Source organism: Cygnus atratus, chromosome 18 (assembly GCF_013377495.2).
Source record: "Cygnus atratus isolate AKBS03 ecotype Queensland, Australia chromosome 18, CAtr_DNAZoo_HiC_assembly, whole genome shotgun sequence".
In the NCBI taxonomy this organism is placed as follows: Eukaryota; Metazoa; Chordata; class Aves; order Anseriformes; family Anatidae; genus Cygnus; species Cygnus atratus.
In genome coordinates this window covers 9,038,813-9,060,641 of record NC_066379.1, presented here as the reverse complement: position 1 = coordinate 9,060,641, position 21,829 = coordinate 9,038,813, and the positions used below count along the sequence as shown (strand labels likewise).

Below are 21,829 nucleotides of genomic sequence, written 5' to 3'. Positions count from 1 at the left end.
CACAATACTGTTATAAGTAAATTTTGAAATTTTTGCTCTTCATTCATTGCTTGAAATCAGAATGATTAAGAATGGCAGCACAAACGTTTCTAAGATAGTATGTAGCTATGCATAAGGATGTTTTTGAGCATGAGGTTAGCTGTCCTTTGTGTAATGTCACACATAGGGTGTTACCCCACCATTACCTGGGTGGGGGAAAGGAGAATTTGATTTCATGGGGAAGAAAAACAAATAGATAATTCCCTGTTCTGTTAATCCCAATTGTTCATCGGATATTAAAGTAAACCAGAAGGCTAGGGTGATTATGGTGGAATTGAGCATCCTTAATTTATGAATGACAGACTCTGAGAGCCAGAGAAAGAAATCAGAATTAAGGTGCATTGCAGCAGTAATGCTGAAAGAGGAATTTTGGAAGACTGAAAATAAAATCATAACCAGTATAGATTATTGGACAGTAGAAGTAGCGCCATAGGGAAAATGGTCTAAGGTAGGGAGGATTTCCTAATAGTTTTTCTGCTGATGGTACTCTGTTGAATTGGGATGTCTTTTCACATCTTAAGCTTCTCCTTGCTGCTATGTACAAATCAGGTCATTAGGCTGAAAAGATACCTCCAAGTTCAGTCCTCACTAGTAACATCTTGAGCTGCATGCTTTATAGGTCAGCAGAAGAAATGCTATCTCGTGTCCCTGTTTGAACAAATGTTGCAAAGTTTGATTCTGCATGCAGCTGTAAATATTTTAGTTAACTGCAGACATCTTCCCTATAAATGTTAGCCTGCATAATTGAACTGTGTCAAATAATCAAAATTATATTTATACACTAAGATACATCTCCTTTTTCTCTGGACCTCCAACATTTAGTTCTGACTTATGGTTTGTATATCGTTGTTTTGTATTTAACTTTTTTTTCTGCACTGTGTGTTTTACAACTGTCTGCTCCAGCTGTATTCTTTATGGCTGGGAAGAAGTGTGTGTAATGTTTGTAGGTGCTACCTGCAAGTTGGCTAGTTGTTACTTTATTACATTATTCTTTTGGCTTCATTTTCTAGGTGAAAGAGTCTAATGCTTTAGTTGAGTTGTACTGAACATGGATAGTTTTCAAAAGAAATGGTTACTCCTATACCTGTGCATTTTAATTTGACAATTTTCTATTTTGCTTTGCAATAATTCTAGCATGAGTGGTAATTATTTTTAAAAAGTAAGTCATTTAAGACAGTACTGATTATGTCAACTGCACACTTTCATTTCACGAACTGTGGTAGCTTAAGAGATATATTTAACAGTGAAACTTTCTAAACATGGCAGGTGGCACGCAGATGAGCACTGCAGATGCAGTGTACAAATGGCAAGTTATTTGAGCAATAACTTGAGAATTGGTAAATGGAAATGGGTCGATCTTAGGGTGTATGAGATCATCTTTAGGCAGGAAGAGAAAAGTAAACATTAAATTAACATGTTTTTTTCTGCTTTGCACTCTGAAACACCTCATCCATCCAGCAATAGCTACATAGTTTTGAGTCAAAGTTTGTATGATGCCCTTTAAATAAAATTACATGCAATAGCCAGGCTCAAAAGCTGCTTGTGTTTTAGAAAAAACAGCAGGCACCAAACAGCACTGTACCTGAACGTGTAAACATGGAGTGACATGTCCCCAGTGGCAGAGTGGCGAAGATGTCAAGCTGAGGTCTGAATCCTGCAGTGGACTGCTTTCCAGGCGCTGCGGATGTGTTAATACATGTGGACTTGCTTAAACAGCGCCATTTACTACCTACCCCAGAAATGCAGTAGTTGGAGATGTAGGGTACAGTAACACAATTAAGAGCCCTAACAGTTTGAATCTTCTCGAGCCCTTAAGCTGCTTGTATCCTACACGTTTAGTCCTTGCTCAGACACAGCCCGCATGCTTGCAGCTCCACCTTTTAACCAGCCAATGTCTTTTCATCTTTTGGGGACTAAACCTTGGAAAAAGTATGCTCTGTTAACTTGGGAGTAGCATGGTTTTGACATCACCATTTACATTCTCTGAGCTGCTTTGAAGTGCCTTGCCCTAGCTATCTTCTCGCATGGTCTTTGTATCAGCTTTTTTCCTAAGCTAGCCCTATCTCAGACTTCTCCAAAGTCTAGTCACAAGGATACTTTGATATAAAATAGAAGGAGGTTGAGTCACAGATTGGTTATCCACTTAAAGTTTATCTCTAGGGGAACTTAAGCATACTTAGCAACTGCAGAAAAAAAAAAGGGGGTAAAAAAAGTCACTGAATTCAGAGGGACAAGATTGTCTGGTCTATGTGATTAAAAAGAAGACTGATATTTTAGACAATTCACTGTTTGGCAATTAAAAGTAAAGTCTGTAGTAAATAATGACATTCAGTGTATGGGTTTTTCTTTTCCAGAACACCAGCTCAGTAACTGTGCCAGAAACACTGCTGTTTGTTTCAACTCTTGATGGAAGTTTGCATGCTGTCAGCAAGCGGACTGGAGCAATCAAGTGGACTTTAAAAGAAGGTGAGCAGATGTCCTGATGCTTTCTGCTCCGTAACAATAATTGGTTATTCAGACTGTTGTAGAGCCTGGTAAATATTTTTTCTTCGTTCTTAATTTTGCTCTTGTTCTAGACTCTGAGTTAAGCTAGTGTTTCTGGCATCATATTCATCTTCATTTTTTCACTTGCAGATCTTGATTTCCAGATTTTTTTTTTCCAAAAATGTTTTAGCTGTAGTGGTATAATTATCTAAATAGGTATCATGTTATATGGGAATGAGTGCGATGTAAGAATGCTTAGAACAGAATAGATGTCAAATGGGAGTGTCAGCTTGTGGAACGGTTGGCAAAGGGTTTGTGGAAGCATGATTTTATCTCTGGAATATCCTACATTCACTGGTGCCACGGATATTGTGCAAACCTCAGGTCTTTTTGTCTATAGTAGACATCTAGGAACAGCACAGGTTTCTAAATAAAAGAACTGCAGTTGTGTACAGAAGTTTAACATTGCTGAGTGACTGGAGGGGATTTTGTAATTTCAATTACCTAGTAGAGATAGCTCTTCCTATCTTCATGACAAATTCAGTATTTAATACGGTGGTTTTTTTTTAAGTGGGAATTTGATTGCATTTAGTGGTAGTGATAGCAGCACTTTCTCATCATGTCTGGAACTAAATGAGAGAGCAGGTCAAATGGAAAGGAGTCACAGTGATTGCATCATTCTGTCCTCTTATTTTAAAAGCCTAATGCCAGTTTAGTAGGTGAGCTGAAGTGGTGGGAAATGAATTGTGTGTATCTGATGTCTGCATTACTAACCAGTCTCTCTTATTTCTTTGAACATTCCTATTTGAATGCAACTCTGCCAGACAAAAAGTTAACTTCATTAAGGAGTGCTTTTGTAGCATCTCTTGAATCAAAAAGAGGTGAGCAAGTACTTTCTAGAAGGATCTTGGTTACTGGGTGTGATTACATTTTCCCCTCTCTGTGTCTCCACTTTAAATTTAGACCTCCACTTTGCCTGAACAGGCTTGGATAAAGAAAAGGTTATCAGCCTCCTCCTTTATTGTTTTTATAAAGGCTATTGCAGCACTAAGAGGAGCTTTCACTCTTTTTTGCTTGTCATTAAACTGACATGAACATACACTACTTTGTCCCATCCTTGAAGGATGTCATAACTAGCATTTTTCCGCAGGCAGACTTAGTAAGGACAAAAGTTTATTTGAGGAAGAAATGAAGGGACTTTGGTAATGAAAAGGAACTTGGTCAAAGTGTGTTGCTCAAGGAACTTCCCTTGTTTAAAAAAAAAAATGTTGCAAAACTACTGTTTGTACAGTAGAACTGCCAGACTGGATAATCTAGTTTTATAGGACCTTTTTTTTTTTTTTTCCTTCTCTGTCACTGTGTTGTGTTCTGTGTGTTGCCGACATGAGGTTTGTTCAGCTGCTTTTTGCAAAGCACTTACTGTCCATTAGTTTATTTCTGTGTAATAGAACAGCACACAAGGTTCAATGAAAAATAAAAAAAAATAGTGATAGTTTTCATTATTACAAGATGCTTCATGAGTTAACTTAGTTAAGTGTATATGGAACAAGGGCCTGTACATGTAAATTGGAGAATGAATTTGTAATTGGAGGGTTTTATAGTATTTTTGCAAAAGTGAATTTTTGGTGGTCACCCAGTGCATGAGAAGCCCAAACAAAGGAAAATTGTTGGAAATTAATAGCCCATGAAAGTCCATACCATCTTGCTGTTTAAATCCCTGGATGGATTTAATAGTGCAGAATTCAGTATTAATATTACTGTGTAAACAGTTTTTCTGTGTGCTCTGTCTGTCAACAACAGGTGTGTAGTGTTACATAGGATTACTCAATGGAAAGTTGCTTGCACTGTAGGCATTGTTCTTGCAGGTGCCATTTCACCCTGAGTATCAGACAATGAACCATGTGTTGTATGGTTCATGTGCTTGGAGAAGTTCTGGAGGTCACCTGAAGTGCTGTAGAGGCCTTTGTCAGGAAGAAAGGTTTTATCACTTCACTTAAGCAGCCAGGTATTTAACAAAGGACAATTATTATGCATTTTATTTTGTTTGGGAGAAAAACCAAGGTGGTGTTCATTATCAGGCAGTACTTAAACAAACATGAAGATCCTGCCATGTATGGTTTGTTTTAATTTAACACTGAAACTTATCTTAGGTATGCAGAGTAAATGAACCACCGGTTATCACCACAATAATATGTTTGGTTTTCCTGCCTTTGAGTAGTGCTGGCAATAAAAGGCAGTTTGATTACTTGTACTCCCCATAAAGCAGGCAAAAATTGGTTCAGTAAGTAATAGGACTCTCCAGTAGTTCATAAATAAAAATGTGTTCCCTGCAAGTATATGTAGGGAGATTCTGGACCTACTTGTTGAGAATGCGTTGTACCTTCATTTCCTGTTGGCTTCTGTGTGTCCTACAATCTGACAGCTCTCAGGGGTTTTTGGTGGCCAGGTAACTAATGCTGATAGATTTAGAGCCAGCAGAAATTGTTGTGAAGTTCAGTTCTCTGTAGCAATAAAACAATCAATGACAAAAGTTGATTTAAAAGGTTCTGATTTCTAATACCTTATTTGTGACCTCTGGACTGCAGTGGACTGGTCACGATAAGACAAAGATATAAAGACTATATATATTAAAGATATCCAATAGGTAAATTTTAAAGGACCAGTCTGAGATCTGTAGGTCCTGCTCCGGTAACAGTGGTTATTCCCAGCTGGGAGGAAATATCTTTATGCATTGGTGTAAACTAATAACAATTGTCAAAATGATTGTAAAAGGGTTCTCTTTCCAACACATTCCAGAGGGTGGTTGGTTAGTATTTCTAATCTCAATTTCTTTAATTTCAACAGCAAGCAAAGATGACATGATTTTAAATTGGCCCGTTAGCCCAGATCTTATGGTAGGGCCTCAGATCAGGAAACCGTTTTTTCCAGCTCATTCCAGCGGGGCAGCAACTTACTCGCTTGCTCTTTCAGAATCCCCCACTTCTCCTTTTCAGTCATTGGTTTTGTATGGTCTACTTAGGGACGCATTATAGTGATGAGAATGTGCAGCTCTGTCTTGTGCATTAAAAAAGACTTGTTCTTGACTTGGCTAAAGGGCAGATTTATCTTGTCACATGTTTGTGAAATATGGAAAAAAAGGCAAAGGTATTATGTTTAGTATTGCAGTTACAGTTTCAAAAATTGTATATATGGCTTTTTTCCATATGTGTATGCAAAATATGAGTTAGAATTATTTCAGAATAATCTGGAATATATCATATACTTCTGCCTGCCTACAAGCAAGTAATACAGGCAAAAATAGTTTCTGGTCATGATGCAACCAAAACTGTGTAGGGACATCTGCTTGCCCAGGTCAAAATGTTCAGTGAAGTATAACTGAACCCCAAAATTGCCTAAATTACTGGATAGACATTATGCTAACTGGTTTCTGATAGCTACTTTACTTGTGAATATAGTGTTAGAGTTGCAGAATAAATCTTTATAATCTAGAACCAGTCCTATTTATTTTTTCATCTAAATTTATTCTACAGGTCTTTTTATTAATGTGTAAAATTGGAAGCTTTTTAGTTCTTAAAGAATAACGACTTTGAAGTTACACAATGACAAGGAAAGGTTTCAGCAGTCTTTTTAATAGTATTTTTATTATCCTCATGCCATTGAACTCTCTGTGTTGGGGGGTAGTAATTAGTTTTGCTAAATTAAATTCCAGCTAAATTTGCTGAAGAGTATCAGTGGCAATAACTTTACAAATGCATGTGCTTGTTGACTTGTGTGCATTACCAGATCTAAAGCTAGTGTGTATTGAATTGTAGGATTTGAATATAAGGATTTGAGCTTAAGGAAGAAGCAGATGTATTTATATCACAGTGTTATCACATTTTCTTTGTGATAAAGTTTTTGTTTAGATGCCGAATACTTACTGCTTTGTTCAGTGGTTATTATCATTGTTGGTATTGGAACAGATCAAGCCAATTAGAATGACTTACCTAATTACAGGGAACTGCAGTTCACGGAAACTTTGCAAGCAGGATGTGCTTCCAGTCTCAGCGTGTTAACGCTTGAGCGCTGAGCTGTTGAATAGAAGATAAGGCCTCAGTCCTCTAACTTGTGCAAGAACCTTTTCCAGTTGACTCGTGGAGCAGAAGGTGACCTCAGTTCTAAGATGATTCAGGATGTTTTTTCACTAGTCTGTATTCAAGCATACAAGAACTGTTATATGACTTGACAACAGTAAATTAACCTCACAAGATCCTCTTTTATCTCTGAGTGAATTCTTATTTCAAAACAAACTTTGAAGTGAAATTGGACTATGTCCCAGACCACATGAAAGTGAATGCAAAGAGTTCATTGTCTGTCTTCAGAGTATCTTTGTAGAGCTACAACCTTAGTTCAAGATAGTGAAATTGTTAAGAAAATGAGAAAATTTGCTTCACCCCAGCAGCTAAGAATGTAGAGAAATGGCTTTCCACAGCCATTTACAGGTGGATAGTGCTACTAGTGAAAAGAGAATTTCTGTAACTTCAGAAGAAATACCCCTCACTCTGTTTATGTTCATCCACTGTGAATAGCCTCTTTGATGGAAATGAATCAGGATTATGTATTTGATACTAAATGCTTTCTAACAGTACTAGGTTAAAGGTTGGGCTAGATGGTCTTAGAGGTCTTTTCCTGAATGATTCTGAGATTCTGTGATTTTTATGATATACAACACTTACATGTTGCAGGAAGCCATCAGAATAATCAGCAAATACTGGTGAATTTTTCTGCTGCTTCATAGTAACAACTTAATCTATTCCATCTACATCTTTATCATTGCTGCTAAATCAAATTTCAGTTACTGAGAAGACAAGTAAAAGTAAGATTTTTTTTCACTCAAGCACTGTTCTTGATATTGAAGACAAGATACTAAAGAAAAAAAATTAAGGACTTCTTGTGAGCATGATGGTTCTGTATGGCACTCACCAAACAGCTTAGGACTTAAGCCTTTCTTTCATGTGCTCTGATATGCAAGTGTTTCAGAAAAACTCATTGCAGCAGTTGGAAAGTCATTTGTGGGATTTCTGGCATTGTTAACGGAAGTGTAGGATATTGCATTTGTTGATGCAATTGCTGTGAGTGACATTTTTCCAATGTCTTTCAGAAATAAAAGGATGGGGTAAAAAGCTTACTGCAAATACATTTTACATATGTGTGTGTATTCCTTCACTGTTACGGTGCTACGTCTTCAATAAAAAGATAGAACATTTGAGACAGCTGGATCAGAGTGGAGCACTTACTTTTGTAAAAGTAGATTGCCCAGTCTTTGAAAATTAAGTGAAATCAAGATATTTGTACAAAAATATTTAATTTTTATTCACTGTATTTTGAGTGCAGGGAGGGAGTCATAGGACATTAGTAACCAGATTCTCCTGCAAATGTCATAAATTAACCAGGACCAGTTGCAAGAAGACGTGGTTTACCTTTTGATATTTCCTGTACTTGTTCAGATTTCCCTGAACATTCTTTGAAAAAGAATGAAATACTAAAAAGTTTGAAAAGGTCACATTCTGTCCTGTTCTACTGTAGAGTGTGTGTTGTGTTATGTCAGTAACAGCGCAGTTAAAAAATTTGAAGATTGATTCAGCTGGTACTGTTTATTCAGGCAGTACTGATTATTAAAAATAAATTTAAAAGTTTCTAAGAGTAATTTGGACGAGAAGCTATCTCTTGCTTTGCCTAAGCTGGATAGAAAGTAATTTTTGAGAAAATCTGCACTACTATATATATATACTTTAAAAAAAAAAAGTGTACGCAGTTAGTTAGCACTTCAAAAGCAAGTTGTGCAGCTTTGTTATCACAAATGATCGTTTGAGGAGATGCTTGTAGATAGGACAAAGTTGCTTAAGCACATTTGTTGACGCAATTGTCTAGCAGTAGGCATCATCACCACAGGCAACAGTTTATTTTTTACCCAGTGAGACTCTCTAAGTATTCAGTAAGAGACTTGTAAAGTTTATTTGGTTTTTGCCTTTAGGAACACCTATAGCATTTGCATTAAATCTTCCTTTAACTGAGGCAGGTGCCATTTTCTGCTGATTTCTGCTGCTGTTTCCATCAGAAAACTGGGAGGCTTTCACTTCCTGTGAAGCACTTATGATTATAGAAGCTCTAGCCTGTGGTCTTTAACGTCTCGTTCTTTTAGTTGGGTTCTTCTGGGCTCCTGGATACTGGCTTGTAGTAGTTCAACCTAGCAGGTCAACTCCAGAGCTGAAGCGCTGTATACAGCAGCCATCTAATGCTTTTTTCTTGCTTGCTTTTCTTTAGTAGTGGAGGGATGATGTTGTAAGTGACCATTTGTGTTGCATCTCCTAAAGGTCATGGAATACTTGACGCAAATGCTGAGAAATAATTGGCATACGATCAACTGCAAGCTTGGGTCCTCCCAATATCCTGAGACCAGTTTGTTCACACAAGGGACAGGAATGAATTGCTTGATGTAGTACAGTGGAATAAAGGTTTGGCTAAGTAGTGTGATCTGCAGGGGCAGGTCCGTAATGATGAATCACTTGGCTCCTGGGTTTGAGTGTTAGTTACTCCTAAGCCCGTCTGATGTTTGCTTCTGTTCTCAATAAATTAAATGGTGTTTATGATATAATGTGGAGCTGTACACTTACATATCATTCCCATCTTACATCAATGAGCAGTGGCAGCCGTGATAATAACTTCGCAATGGTTTTGCTGGGCACGGTATGTATGATTCAGTGCCAGTGTAGAGCACAGCTCTCTCCAGCTAACTGGGTTGTTCCCAGAAGCTTTATATGTTTTTGAGTAGTTTATTCTGACACCTTTGAGGATGTCTCTAGAACATTTCATAGGCTTAAAAAGAAACAAAATATATACAAGTTTTGAATGGAGCTGCTGTGAGAGTGTTTACTGTTGTAAAAAGAAATTGATGAAAATAGAAATAGATCCACTGTTGTTCCTTATATTGTGCTTTCCTTCTGTCTCTGAAATTGTCTGTGCATCTTTGGTGACTACTACTGCTTTTAGCTGCGTTGCTGCTGGAGATATGCTTTCTTATATATTTTTAATCTGTTTTATAAAAATGAAGGGACACAGTCCTAGGTCATTGTCATCAACCCAGCAGTCTGTGTGGTGTAATACACTGCAGAGTGGCAGAGACTTGTAACACCCATAAAATGAATCATAAATTTCTTGTCTTGCTGAGCTCTGCAAATACTGCAGTACACTCAAGCTGTACAGAACCTGTGCCAATTTCCTGATCGAAGACTCTCACAACATCATTGTTTTTGTTCTTATTTCCTTCCTATTGCAGCATAATGTTTGCTGCAGAGACAGAACAGGTGAAAAAACAGAATTTGTTGGTTTGGTAATCTTTAATCTTCTTACTTAGACTTATTTTATTATAATGGTTTGATTTGCCCTGTGAAGGAGTGAAGATAACATTGCACCCTCTTGACTTCTGAGTTACTTTCTGCCAATATACCCATAAATAAACGCAGACATTTGTCTTTCTAATTCTAGAGTATGTCTTACAAGTCTGGTCACTTCTGTGGTTTTGGCATCAGGATTGAAAATCCCATGTTTTAGGATTTTGTGAGGCCTCAGATAGTAATTTTTAGGTCCCATCAATTTACATTAAGATCAGATTTACTGTTCTTAATTATCTTTTAATATGTGAAGATCTAGATTTAATACTGTCAGTTTCAGTTTTGTAACTTCCTTTTGTTGATGAAAGCTAAGCTGTGTTTCTGACGGTTCAAGTACCAGCTACTGTGAGATTGTTTCCATATCTTTTGATTTTTATGTAATACAGATTCTTGGAGAAATTTTAGTGGGGAGATTTATTGAAGTGAAAAATTCAGTTTTAAGGTAATTTTGTCTAGTCCTTGGCCGACTTGTTTTTATTTTCAGTGACATGCTGATTGTGGCAGTTTTCACTTGGAGTAGGAAGTGGAACTAGGTTTTTCTGACTTGCATCGGAGCCTTGCTTTTAAGTCATTGGCAGTCACCTCGCTGATTAGGCTTTCAGTTTGTATGTTTCATTTTAAATTACATGGTGTTGGCTAAAAGCCATAGATTTACATGCCCGATGATAAACAAGGTACCCCAGACACAAAGTAGCAAAAGTTTGTAAAATACAGATTAAAAGAGCACTAGGTTGTCCTTCTGTTATGAAAATATCAACGTGCCTATTTTTGTATCTGTTCTCAGAGTCTCCGCAATCTTCCATTAGCTGTAGCTTGTTTTTTAGTAAAATAGGTTGTTGAAGCCAGTACGATAACAGCAGTTGCTGCAAATTATGGTGAGCTGCCTCCTGGGCAACCAGTGCCCAGAGATCACATATGCATGCTGAAAGCAGGAATGTTGTTACTGTGAATACAGGTGGCTCCTACAGATGGTGTGCTCTGTCCAGGAGACAAATAAGGAGACTTGGGATGCAGTACAGTACTGCCCTTCTCCAACTCTGCTCCCATGGGTAGCTGAGGAGTAGTGTGGATAAAAATAAGCAAAGAACTTAAGAAGGTCTAGAACTTCTGAGGTTCTGAGTGCTTTCCCATTTTACAAACCCAGTTTCATAATCAAACAGGATATCGTTGAGGCTGCTGGGATGGCCACTTTCAAACTCTGTGCATCAGCCATTCAGAAAGGAGCAGGATGCAGGCCTGATTTGATCCTGAGTCTAGTGAGATGAAGGAACTGAATTGCCAGTATTATGACTTTTCCTTTTTTTTGCTTATGCAGATCCTGTACTACAGGTGCCAATACACGTGGAAGAGTAAGTCTGTTTCCTTGCTCTCATTGCTTGCTTGCTTGATTTTCACTGACATCTTGAAATTTAGTTTAATTTGAACCAAAACTATGTATGTTCTGAGAAGGTGGCATGGCTTGCATAAGTGAATCTTTAAGTTTAAAGAGCAGGTACTGCTCTTTATATATAATAAGCTACATACAATTCTCTTAACTTGTGTAACACTAAGATGAAACATCCTGTCTGCAGATTGTTCTCTTAAGACCTTGATCAAGTTTAGAGATGAAGTGTGATAACTGTGCCAGAACCTTAACTGAGCAGCTTTGAAAATGACAGAAACAGATAGGGAGTGATCTTTGGGTTTTGTGCTTCTTATTTTCTTCAAATAAAAGACTGAAACTAGTGAAGCACAGGAAATGCCAACCACGACCACTACCAGAATCTTCAAATGAAATCCTCAAGCTACTACTTCAGAGTAGTTCCTCCAGCATAGCAGTCCTGCATTTAATTCGAGGGTTTAATTTTGTTTCTGTAGTCAGTGGTAAAATTCTTTCTTTTTTGTGGTTTTGTTTTTGAATTTGGTTTTGATTTTGGTTTTGGGTATTTATTTATTTATTTATTTATTTAGGTAACTTGCGTGGAGGCTTGCCTTTTCCTCTTAAATTTACTGAGTTTTGGCAATCCTTTTATTGTTCCTTGCCTTCCTTATCCTCTGATTTTTGTTGTTTGTTTGTTTGTTTTTGTTTCTTTGTTTCTTGTTTCTTTTTTTTCCTTCTTAAATTCTGTGACAATTTATAAGCATATAGATCTTATTTAAAAGCTTTCAACCAGGTGATTGTCTGCCACATATGGATCTTTGAATTTTCACATGCATTAGTAATGCTATGTTATATCAGCTCTGAAACCTCTTCATATTTTTTCATTTTCACAGTTAAAAAATGAAACTTCAAAAAATGGATAGTACAAAGTCAAAACGTATAATATTAGATGAACTTCTCGAATGTTAGATGAGCTACTGACCATAGTTGCTTTCCTGTTCTTTGAGAAACACAGTATTATTATTATTTAATCATTTATAATTGCTGCTTAAATCCTAGGCCAGCATTTCTTCCAGACCCAAATGATGGCAGTTTGTATACACTTGGTGGCAAAAATAACGAAGGCTTGACTGTAAGTATATGTTGGAAATTCTCTCCTCTCACAGTTTTTTGACAAGCACCCCAATCAGATTCACAAGAAGTATAAGTACCCAAGGAAACGTTCTGCTTTCTTGACAGTACTGTAAAGGCCATCTGGTTTTATATTATTTAATGGAATTATACCAGTTTCTTGGAGAAGCTTGATCACACCAAAAACCATCTGTTGTATGTCCCGATGTTAGGATACAGGTTTTTAGAATGACAGTGCCTCTATGTTCTTTTGCTAGCACCTTTTCAGAGTGATAATGTGCTTTCTAAGATGTCACCTTCCTTGTGGCCATCAGGAAATCATTGCCACAGGAAAATATCAGTAATAGACACATTTGTTTTATCCACTTGTACTATTTTTTTTTTTGAAACTTGCTAAAATAATGATGATGACAAATAACATTTCTCTGGTATTATCTAAACACTGTATGATCTCTGTACAACCTCATGGGAAAGGTGTGCTCAGAATAATACAAATCGGATATGTCTCTTTCACCCAAATTCTAAATCTTCTAGAACCATCTGCCAAAAGACAGGATTAATATTTACTCTTTACTGACACCTTTAGAAGATGTCTCTATAAGATCTAGTGAGCAGACAAAAATGCTGACCCTTTCCTAAATACTCACCAATCCATGTAATCCACAGATGTTAGCTAACGTTGGACTTTTATTTTTAAACCTTGTCATGAAACTCAGATAAAATGTTTGGCTTCCCACAATTTTCTTTTCTCTGGCAGCTGCTGTGATTTACTTTAAGAACTTCAATATTGTTAAATATTTTAGTATTTACTCACCACTCTACCTACCCCCAGTACAGCCAAATCATAACTTGCAAAATGAGTCTTGATTCATTCATTCACACCCTGTGTGAATCCAGGAAGCAGCAATCCATTTGAATTACCAAGTTTCCTTTATTCTGTTAATCTCCTTCATTTTTGAACTGAAGTAATCCAATTTCTGATTGGAATCACTATTATAAAAATAATAAAGAAGAGTGGAGTAATTTCACCGAATTTAAGTCAACTTTGCCAAGGACTGGTCTTCGTTACTGATGTAGCTTGTCTGTTACTCTTGTGACCTCATCCCAATCAAAATCTGTTAAAACTTAGTAAAGGATCTTCACCCATTCTGTAAGAACAATACAGGCTTGGCAATATCTCAAGAACACTGTGGGCAGAGATTCATGCTTCACCCTCTCAACAGTTTCATTTGTATGAAGATATCTGGCCTTTATAGTTGTTACTGTGGAGAAACATTTTATACCCGTTACAGTTGAGGCAATTAAACCACAGTACGTTGAAGCCTAGAGAGCTTTTAAGTGATGATGGTAGACCTTAAAACCACAGAGTCTTGGCCTCCAGCCCTCTCTGCTGCAAGTAGTTCACTCCACATGCATTTCTCCTGTTGTAAACTGTTTGAGAGAGACTTCGTCTGTTCTGGGTTTTCGGAGGAGGGTCTTGACCTGAAATTTTGCATTCTCAGGGAACTGCAATAATGCAAGCAAACAATAAAAAGCTGTCGTTTGAGGTTTCTGAACTTTTCTGGCCACCCTTTTCTATGAACAAAAGCAGACTATCACAGCAATATAAGTAAGTTTTTATTGTTGTCCCTCTTTCCCCTCCAGAAACTTCCATTTACCATCCCAGAGCTGGTGCAGGCATCTCCGTGTCGCAGTTCAGATGGGATCCTTTACATGGGTGAGCTCAAATTAAATCTTTTTTAGATTGTAGCATATTCAGTGACCATAAAACATAGAGACTCCCAGGCAGACTGCATGGAAAAGTTTTATTTTGGGTATTAATTGTAGTTTTTTGTGAATGTTTCTGATGATAGAAAATCGATAGAATATAAATTGAATTGCTGTGTGAAGATCAAAAAACCCTACTTTTCTTGAGGGAGAGAGTAACTTTTCTAAGCAGTGAATAGCCTGTATGATTTTCTGTTTGTTTCTTTATATGCTGTCTCTCAACAAAAAGTGATTTCTACTTAGAATCTTATGCTTATAAATGTCATTGACTGCTTACAGTACGATTATCATTATGTTAGAAATCCCATTGCAACAGGGTTAGACACGTTCCATTATCTGAGATACAGTGGGTTCACTTGCAGTATAGATAATAGCAAATTTGTGGTTTACTTGTCCTGACTCATTCTAGTTGTAGATGGATTGGGAAGAAGGAAGAAGGAAGGACAGTTATTGCTTATGACAACAACAGATGTGTGAAGGATCAGGATGAACTTAGTATTTCAGTCTGAAGGGACAATACCAACTTGTGGTTCTCCGCTTTGTGCTGTTCCAGGAAAGGGGTGAAAAATGTCTATTTGAGCTTCTATACTGGACACATATATGTTAGAGTCGCAGATTTATCAGAGAATTATTCAAGGTTGTGGCTCTCACATGGTCTTGAATGTGTTGTTAGGATTACAGTTCTTAATCAATTTGGAATGTGTAGACCCTCATCATTTCTTCTATCTACTGTCCTTCAACAGCAGCACCTCAGTCTCCTCTACTAGTTTATAGGATTTTTTACACTTGGAATTCTCTTAGATATTATTAATGTAAAAAAGTGTGTTAGCCAATAGTACTTACTATTCTAAATACTGTATTTAGTTGTTGTCGTCAATATTTGGAATTGGCCAGCAGTGCTAAACGATGAAGCTAAGCCTGACTAAGAAGTTGTTTTATTAAAAATGCTTTATTCATATTAAGCTCATGAGCCTGCTAAGGAAAAAAGAGGACTGAAAAACTTAATGGGAGTACAATTTTCCAACCAAACGGTAACACAGCTTAAATTATGATTTCAGGTAAAAAGCAGGATATTTGGTACGTGATTGACCTCATGACTGGGGAGAAACAGCAGACCTTGACTTCTTCATTTGCAGAAAGTCTTTGTCCATCAACGTCCCTACTGTATCTTGGGAGAACAGGTCATAGGCTTTTTTTTCTGCGGCTTGGAAGATAATTTGTTTTCTTTGTTGTTGTTTTTGTTTTGTTTTTAAAGTTTAGGATCATAACAATTGACCTTCTTATCAGTCCAAGTTTTCAAGTTTATTTCTTAGAATCTGTTCAGTAAATTATGATTTTAGACTGTACACAGAAATTTTTAACTCTTCATGGCTGTGGAAAGACACTGCTTTTTAAAATTTGGGAGTAGTCATGATCCATTACTTTTGTTGTTGAGTAAGTGGCATTTATATTTTATTTAATAATGCATTCCACTATCAGCTATGAACCCAAGTTTGCTGTGTAACATAAAGCTTTCATAACAAATGTTCAAGGAAAATGGAGATACAGCATATTTATTGACTGAAATTACTGTATTTAAAGAACTTAAAGTCAGACCAAGAACCCATGTATAGGTGTTGACTAGTAAGAAGGAATGAATCATATAGACTTGCTCTTTAATCTCTATATTAGTGTATTGTTTAAATGTTTCTAAGTGTGATAGTTCAGTTACGGTACACAGCAATGCTGTATTTTAGAAAGCAGGGTTTGGAAATTTTAAGTAAAACAAAGTACGTCAGAAGAAGCTGTGCAGTAAAAACAAAATGCTGGCGATGTGGGCAGTAACTGCCCGCAGGGCTTGTTCTGAGATCGCTGTAGATCAGTATATGAGTGGATCGGGTATTGTCTTTAACAGCTATTAAATGGTTATTTACCGGGAGTGTTGGGAAAATGAAATGCAGAGAGCAGTAAGCGATGTGTGGTGTTTTGAAGAGTGTCTCACATTTGAGATGATTGATTCTATTCTCTCATAGGTTTTTTTGCTTCACAGACTGTATATTTTTTAACAGAGTACACAATCACAATGTATGACACCAAGAAGAAGGAGCTGAGATGGAATGCCACCTATTTTGATTATGCAGCTACTATGCCTGATGAAGACATAAAATACAGTAAGAATTTAATTTTTGTAATTTTTGTTCACGTGTTGGCCATGGGCATTGCATACAGGCAAAAATATTCTGATTTTTTTCTATAATGAGTAAGTTGAGCTGTCTGATATTTTTTTGCGGTTGATATATATCTGTCAGTTTTTATCCTTACTTGGCCTAATATCTAGAGCCTGTTAGGTAGCTTCAGGCTAATTCAGTCTCGAAGGTTCAGGTTAATTCAATCTGGAAGGTACTGGTTTTGACTCTTAAAATTTAGTGAAAAATGGCAGGAGAGGAAGCAAACCTAAACTGCAATGCACGCTCAGGAAAAGCTACTGCACATACTCCAGAGTTGTCTGTTGTTTTTGCCCAGAGTGCAAGTGATTCTGGGCTGTTGGCACATCCCTTGCAGGTGCAGAAGGTCTGTGTCCTCCCTGAAGGAGGCCTTAAAGCTGTGTAGTGAGGCTCCTGACAACTCTGGGAGGGCAACACAGAATATGGATTTATAGGAATTGTTATGTGAGGAAATACTTGGGTTCCTGTGATGGATTGGAGGTATAGGAGACAACAGGTTTCATTTGCTCTCTAAGAACAACTTGGAGAAGGGACTTTCTGTCTATATTTTGTTTTGAAAAAGTGGATCAAAGGAAATTATTTCATTCCCTTAAGATACTAGAGTGTCTTAGTTGATCTGGCTGCTCTATAGATTTTGTGCATTTAATTCACCTCATCAAGAAGTAGCCATGTGTGGCTTTACCGTAAAATTCCTGTATGACCTTGGATGTCTTACTTTGTTTCAGTATCCAAGTTTGTAAAAGGGAAACAAACATCCCACTGAGAGAGTTTCAGAAGCTTAAATTATGTTTGCAATACTTGTGCTAATCAGCTGGATGCTGCAGAAGAAATGTGAATTACATCAGTGCTGATAACTGTGAACAGCAGTGACCTGCGCTCCCATCTGAGAATCCCAACATAACGTTTTTATTATGATAGTCAAAATGTATGAATACTAACATCAAAATCAGTAATATTAATTAAGTAAACACTGTTTATGGTTCTATAAAACTGAGTTATTTTGCATTTAAACTAAAGGCTTAAGCAGTTGATTATATTATAATCTCTCCTCACTGCTTAGGGTTTAAGTGCTGAATAACTAGCATTACTGCAGATCAGTTTTATTTAAAGCTTTTGAGTGGAAGAGGGAGTCCTGAAGTGTGAACATGTAAATTTCAGGGGTAGGTTATGACAGCTGAGCTGCATGGAGAACTAACAGACTCGTCCAGATCTAGTGCATATAAAAATAAAATTTAAATTTATAAGCAGAATTATGTATCAGGTCAATGAGATAAAGATAACAAGTAGATAGTTTCAGATTCTGCCTCTTAATGGGTGTTTTTCCACATGGCACAGCTATTGCACAAGTAAAATACACCCTCATGATACGGTAAACCTCCTATATTAAACAGTAGAGTTTGTTTTCTTTCTTTTGAAACTTTCCTCTCCTTTTTTAAGAAAACAAAGAACAAAAACTACCTTCTGAGGTTCTGGAATAATCACCAATAAATATGCTTGATTCTAGGTTTTGCCTAGGTGTTTTGAACTCTTAAGCTTATCTTCCAGAGCTGAGTTGCCACTAAGTAGGGTTAATCAAAATGGAGTCTGCTTGGACTGCCCATTTGCTATCACAGGCACTGGGCACAGAACAGCTCTGCAGGGTTACAGCTCTACGGGCACTGAGTCTCCTGAATCTGGACACTGAACAAACCATGGAAGAGCTTTCAGCCATTTGTGAGACCCCTCAGTCACCCATGAAAGCTCCCCTTTCAGCATGTGGCGAAGGCATGATTTGTGTGTGAATTAGTCTGTACGTTTAGAGCAGTGAGATCTACAAATCCTTGCTGTTGTACATGCTGAACAGATGAGCTAAATAAATGTGGTTTTCCTGCTGGTTTGACAAAACTGAACTTTTATTGGCTTAACTTTTGACAGCTCTTCATTTGCAATAGAAGATGTAATGAGCTCCACAGTTAATGTAAGGTTTGAACTGTTAATTTGTATTAAAGTTGCATGTAAGCAACAGTCCAGATAATCTCTGTCTTATTTGTATATTGCAGAAATGTCCCACTTTGTGTCTAATGGAGATGGGCTGGTGGTGACTGTAGACAGTGAGTCTGGGGATGTGCTGTGGATTCAGAATTACGCTTCTCCTGTGGTAGCTTTTTACATCTGGCAACGTGAGGGATTGCAGAAAGTTATGCACACAAATGTGGGGATAGAAACTCTGCGATACTTGACATTCATGTCTGGGGAGGTTGGACACATTACCAAGTGGAAATATCCTTTCCCAAAGGAAACAGAGACCAAGAGCAAACTAACGTGAGCATGAATATTCCTGTTGTTCTCACTATTTGTCAGGGTTTTGTCAGCAGCCTAGCTCTCCAGCAGTCGTATATCATATTTCATCTTTCACTATCTAAAGGCAGAGACAAAAAAAACTATGATAAATTTAGCAAATGTATATTAACAATTTTTACCAGATGTTCTGTGTTGACTTAATAAAATAATATTTTAATAATGTAGATTATAATGTATTTTTACAATGCATTATAAATGTATTTTTTATAATGTTTTTTAAAAAAATGTATTTTATAATGTAATTTTTCATTTAGGTGCATAACATTTTGGCAAATGTCAGCTGTTGAATAATAAAAAATAGGACGAGTTATATGAGTAATGACAACTAATAATGCTTTCATAATTAAAAGGAATGGCTTGATCATACAGCAATACTTAAGTTTATGAATTCAGTGTTTTTAAGAACTAGATGTTGATGATTTTAGAAATTCATGCATTAGTTTTGTAGGATTGTGTTGCCAAGGTATTAACTTGGCAAGGTTTTAACCTTGGCAACCTAGCTAAGATGGTAAAACCATCATCTATTTCTTTCTAACATGTATTGTTTTTTTTCCAGACCAACTCTATACGTAGGGAAGTACTCCACAAGTTTGTATGCATCACCATCAATGGTGCATGAAGGAGTAACAGTCATGGTAAGTTGGGAGCTGCAAGAGTTGAATGACATCTGCTGAAAAGTGTATTTACAGAATTTGTATTGTTCTGAGTTAAAAAGGAGTTGAAATGAACTCTGTTTTGAGTGGGAGCAGACACTGGAACATACTTTATTCAAAATGTACAGAATTATTGTAAAGTCCAATAAACACACAAACAGTGAGCTTATTTCTGTGAGAAGTATCTTCAGTGTATCTAAAAAAGGGATATTTTGATTGCATCTGGAATTCTGAGACTTCTGTTGTGAAAGCATGATATGCTTTCCTAAGTAAAATGATTTTATTACCCTACCATTCTGTCTTGTAATGGAAGACAAACTTTTATGCAGTATAAGGTGGACCTGTACTGATTAAGTTTGTTCCAATATCTGAAAAGGGATGATCCTTATTAAAATAGAAAATAAAACACTGAAGGCTGTAGGTCTGCAGCAATTAGTTTTTAAATTGCAGATTGCTATCAATAAACGCATGGCAAATTGAATATTTCATGAAACAATTAACAGTAAGTGTTTAGAATGCATGACTGTATTTCCAAAATCATTTCAAATGCTGCAAAGACGTGACTGTAGCTCGTCGGGAATTGTGCCAGACGAGCTTAGCAGGAGTGGACCGGAGGTTGCTGTGTAGTACTGTTGATGTATTGTGGTTGCTATTAAAATTGCTTTTTAAAATTTTTATTTATTTTTATAATCAAAATAACTCCCTTTTGATAGGAAACTGTACCATAGTTATTTTTTTCTCACACAGTGACTGTCCAGGTAGGAAACAAAGCTCCTGTTTCACTTTTCTAAAAAGAGAGAGTAATCTCATCACCTAGGTAACATGTAAGTTAGGTCTAATGTCCAAGGCTGTTGAAGCATTTGCTGAGGGTGTAACAGCAGTATTTACTTATGGTGACTTTGCTGCTGGGAGTTTTTGCTTGCCCACTAATTTTGACCCTCCATTTTTTTTATTTACTTGCCTACTTAAATATTACAGAGAAACAGAACATTATTAATTATAGCAATTCTCTCTCTTTCTAGCCCCGTGGCAGTGCCATACCCTTACTAGAGGGTCCAAAAACAGAAGGAGTCACAATCGAAGACAATGGCGAGTGTGTTATCACCCCCAGTACAGATTTGAAGTTTTCAGGCAGACTGAAAGAAAAGAACAAGCTCAACTACTGGAACGACTGGCTTTTAATAGGTATATTATGAGATCCCTCGCTTAGTGCTTGTCTGCTTGTCGGGCAGGTTCACATTGCCATCTCGTGGACACTTCTAACCCAGGCCTAAGAGCTGTTTTTCTGCTTCTGTAAATCAAAATCACAGTGACTGCCTAAACCGAGGCAATTACTAAATTCTAATAATCATTGTTAATTCGTCCCCTTTGGAATATACATTAATGCTTTTAAGCAGATGTCTGCTTACTGTTTTTTCCAAGGCCTCTGCTGTATTCAGTTTGTAGGATGAGGAGTGCTCAGCTCAGTGTGTGGAAAGTTGTTTATTTATTTGCCCCCTCATCCAGAGAGGGGTATAGATAATTTACTGTGAACGTTGTTGTACATACTATATTCTGGTTCTTTTGGATTTTATTGCGCATATTACTGTAATTCTCATTATAAAGATCGGAAGTTCATGTCTTCCCCATTTCACAAATGGGGGATCAAGGCACTCCAATTGGAAAAGCTGGGAGCACAGTAGCTTCTCCCTCTTCTCACTTACTTGGTTAGCATGAGCCAAAGAAGTGTGAAGAACAATTGTAGCTAAGTGCTGGATTGATTCTTCCTTCCTTCTTATGCGGTATGATTCATTCCCCTCAGAACCATTTCAGATCTCAAACACAATCTTTGCTTCAAGGCCACATCACAAAGTAAAACTAACTTGAGAGAGAGCCAGCTAGGAGGCATTGTAATGTGTGTTCCTGGCATGGTCACAGAGAGCTCAGGAACCAAATCCACCGTCAGTGCTTGAACAGAGAGTTCTTCACGACTGTGTTCACTATACCTGTGACTGCAGGGGCGGAACAGGGGAAAAATGTTTTAATTCAAGCTGTTGTACTGTGATGTTCATAAGTCTTTTGAAAATCAACTTTATGTATGCTCTTAAGCAAAGATGCTGAAATCAAGGTCATCTTCCTTTAAGAGGGACAATTTCTTATTTCAACAAATGTGTTTTATTTAAAGGGCACCACGAAACACCGTTATCTGCCCCTACAAAGATTCTGGAGAAATTCCCAAGCAACTTACCCAAGAGGCCTGAAAATGTGATTCCAGCTGACTCTGATAAAGCCACTATTGAACAGGTTTGTGATGAGAATAATCATCTTACTGGATGATTAAATAATACAGAGGAATAGAGGTTGTGGAGAGACTCAGAAGAAAAGCCATATGAAATTACTTCACATTTCTTGCAGCAGATTTTCATGTACCTCGCATGTAGA

The 21,829-nt window shown here is 37.1% G+C and overlaps 1 protein-coding gene across 2 annotated transcripts in view; it reads left to right on the top strand.

Moving 5' to 3' along the window:
- Positions 1 to 21,829, top strand: part of ERN1 (endoplasmic reticulum to nucleus signaling 1) — a 38,203-nt gene that overhangs the window by 8,441 nt on the left and 7,933 nt on the right. For both annotated transcript variants that reach the window (XM_035558941.2, XM_035558940.2), the window contains exons 2-11: positions 2,394 to 2,505; positions 11,269 to 11,302; positions 12,373 to 12,445; positions 14,089 to 14,161; positions 15,270 to 15,392; positions 16,260 to 16,361; positions 18,455 to 18,716; positions 19,312 to 19,390; positions 20,431 to 20,593; positions 21,573 to 21,691. In XM_035558941.2, the coding sequence (XP_035414834.1) occupies positions 2,394 to 2,505; positions 11,269 to 11,302; positions 12,373 to 12,445; positions 14,089 to 14,161; positions 15,270 to 15,392; positions 16,260 to 16,361; positions 18,455 to 18,716; positions 19,312 to 19,390; positions 20,431 to 20,593; positions 21,573 to 21,691 (1,140 nt within the window). The remainder of the gene's footprint in view (positions 1 to 2,393; positions 2,506 to 11,268; positions 11,303 to 12,372; positions 12,446 to 14,088; positions 14,162 to 15,269; positions 15,393 to 16,259; positions 16,362 to 18,454; positions 18,717 to 19,311; positions 19,391 to 20,430; positions 20,594 to 21,572; positions 21,692 to 21,829) is intronic.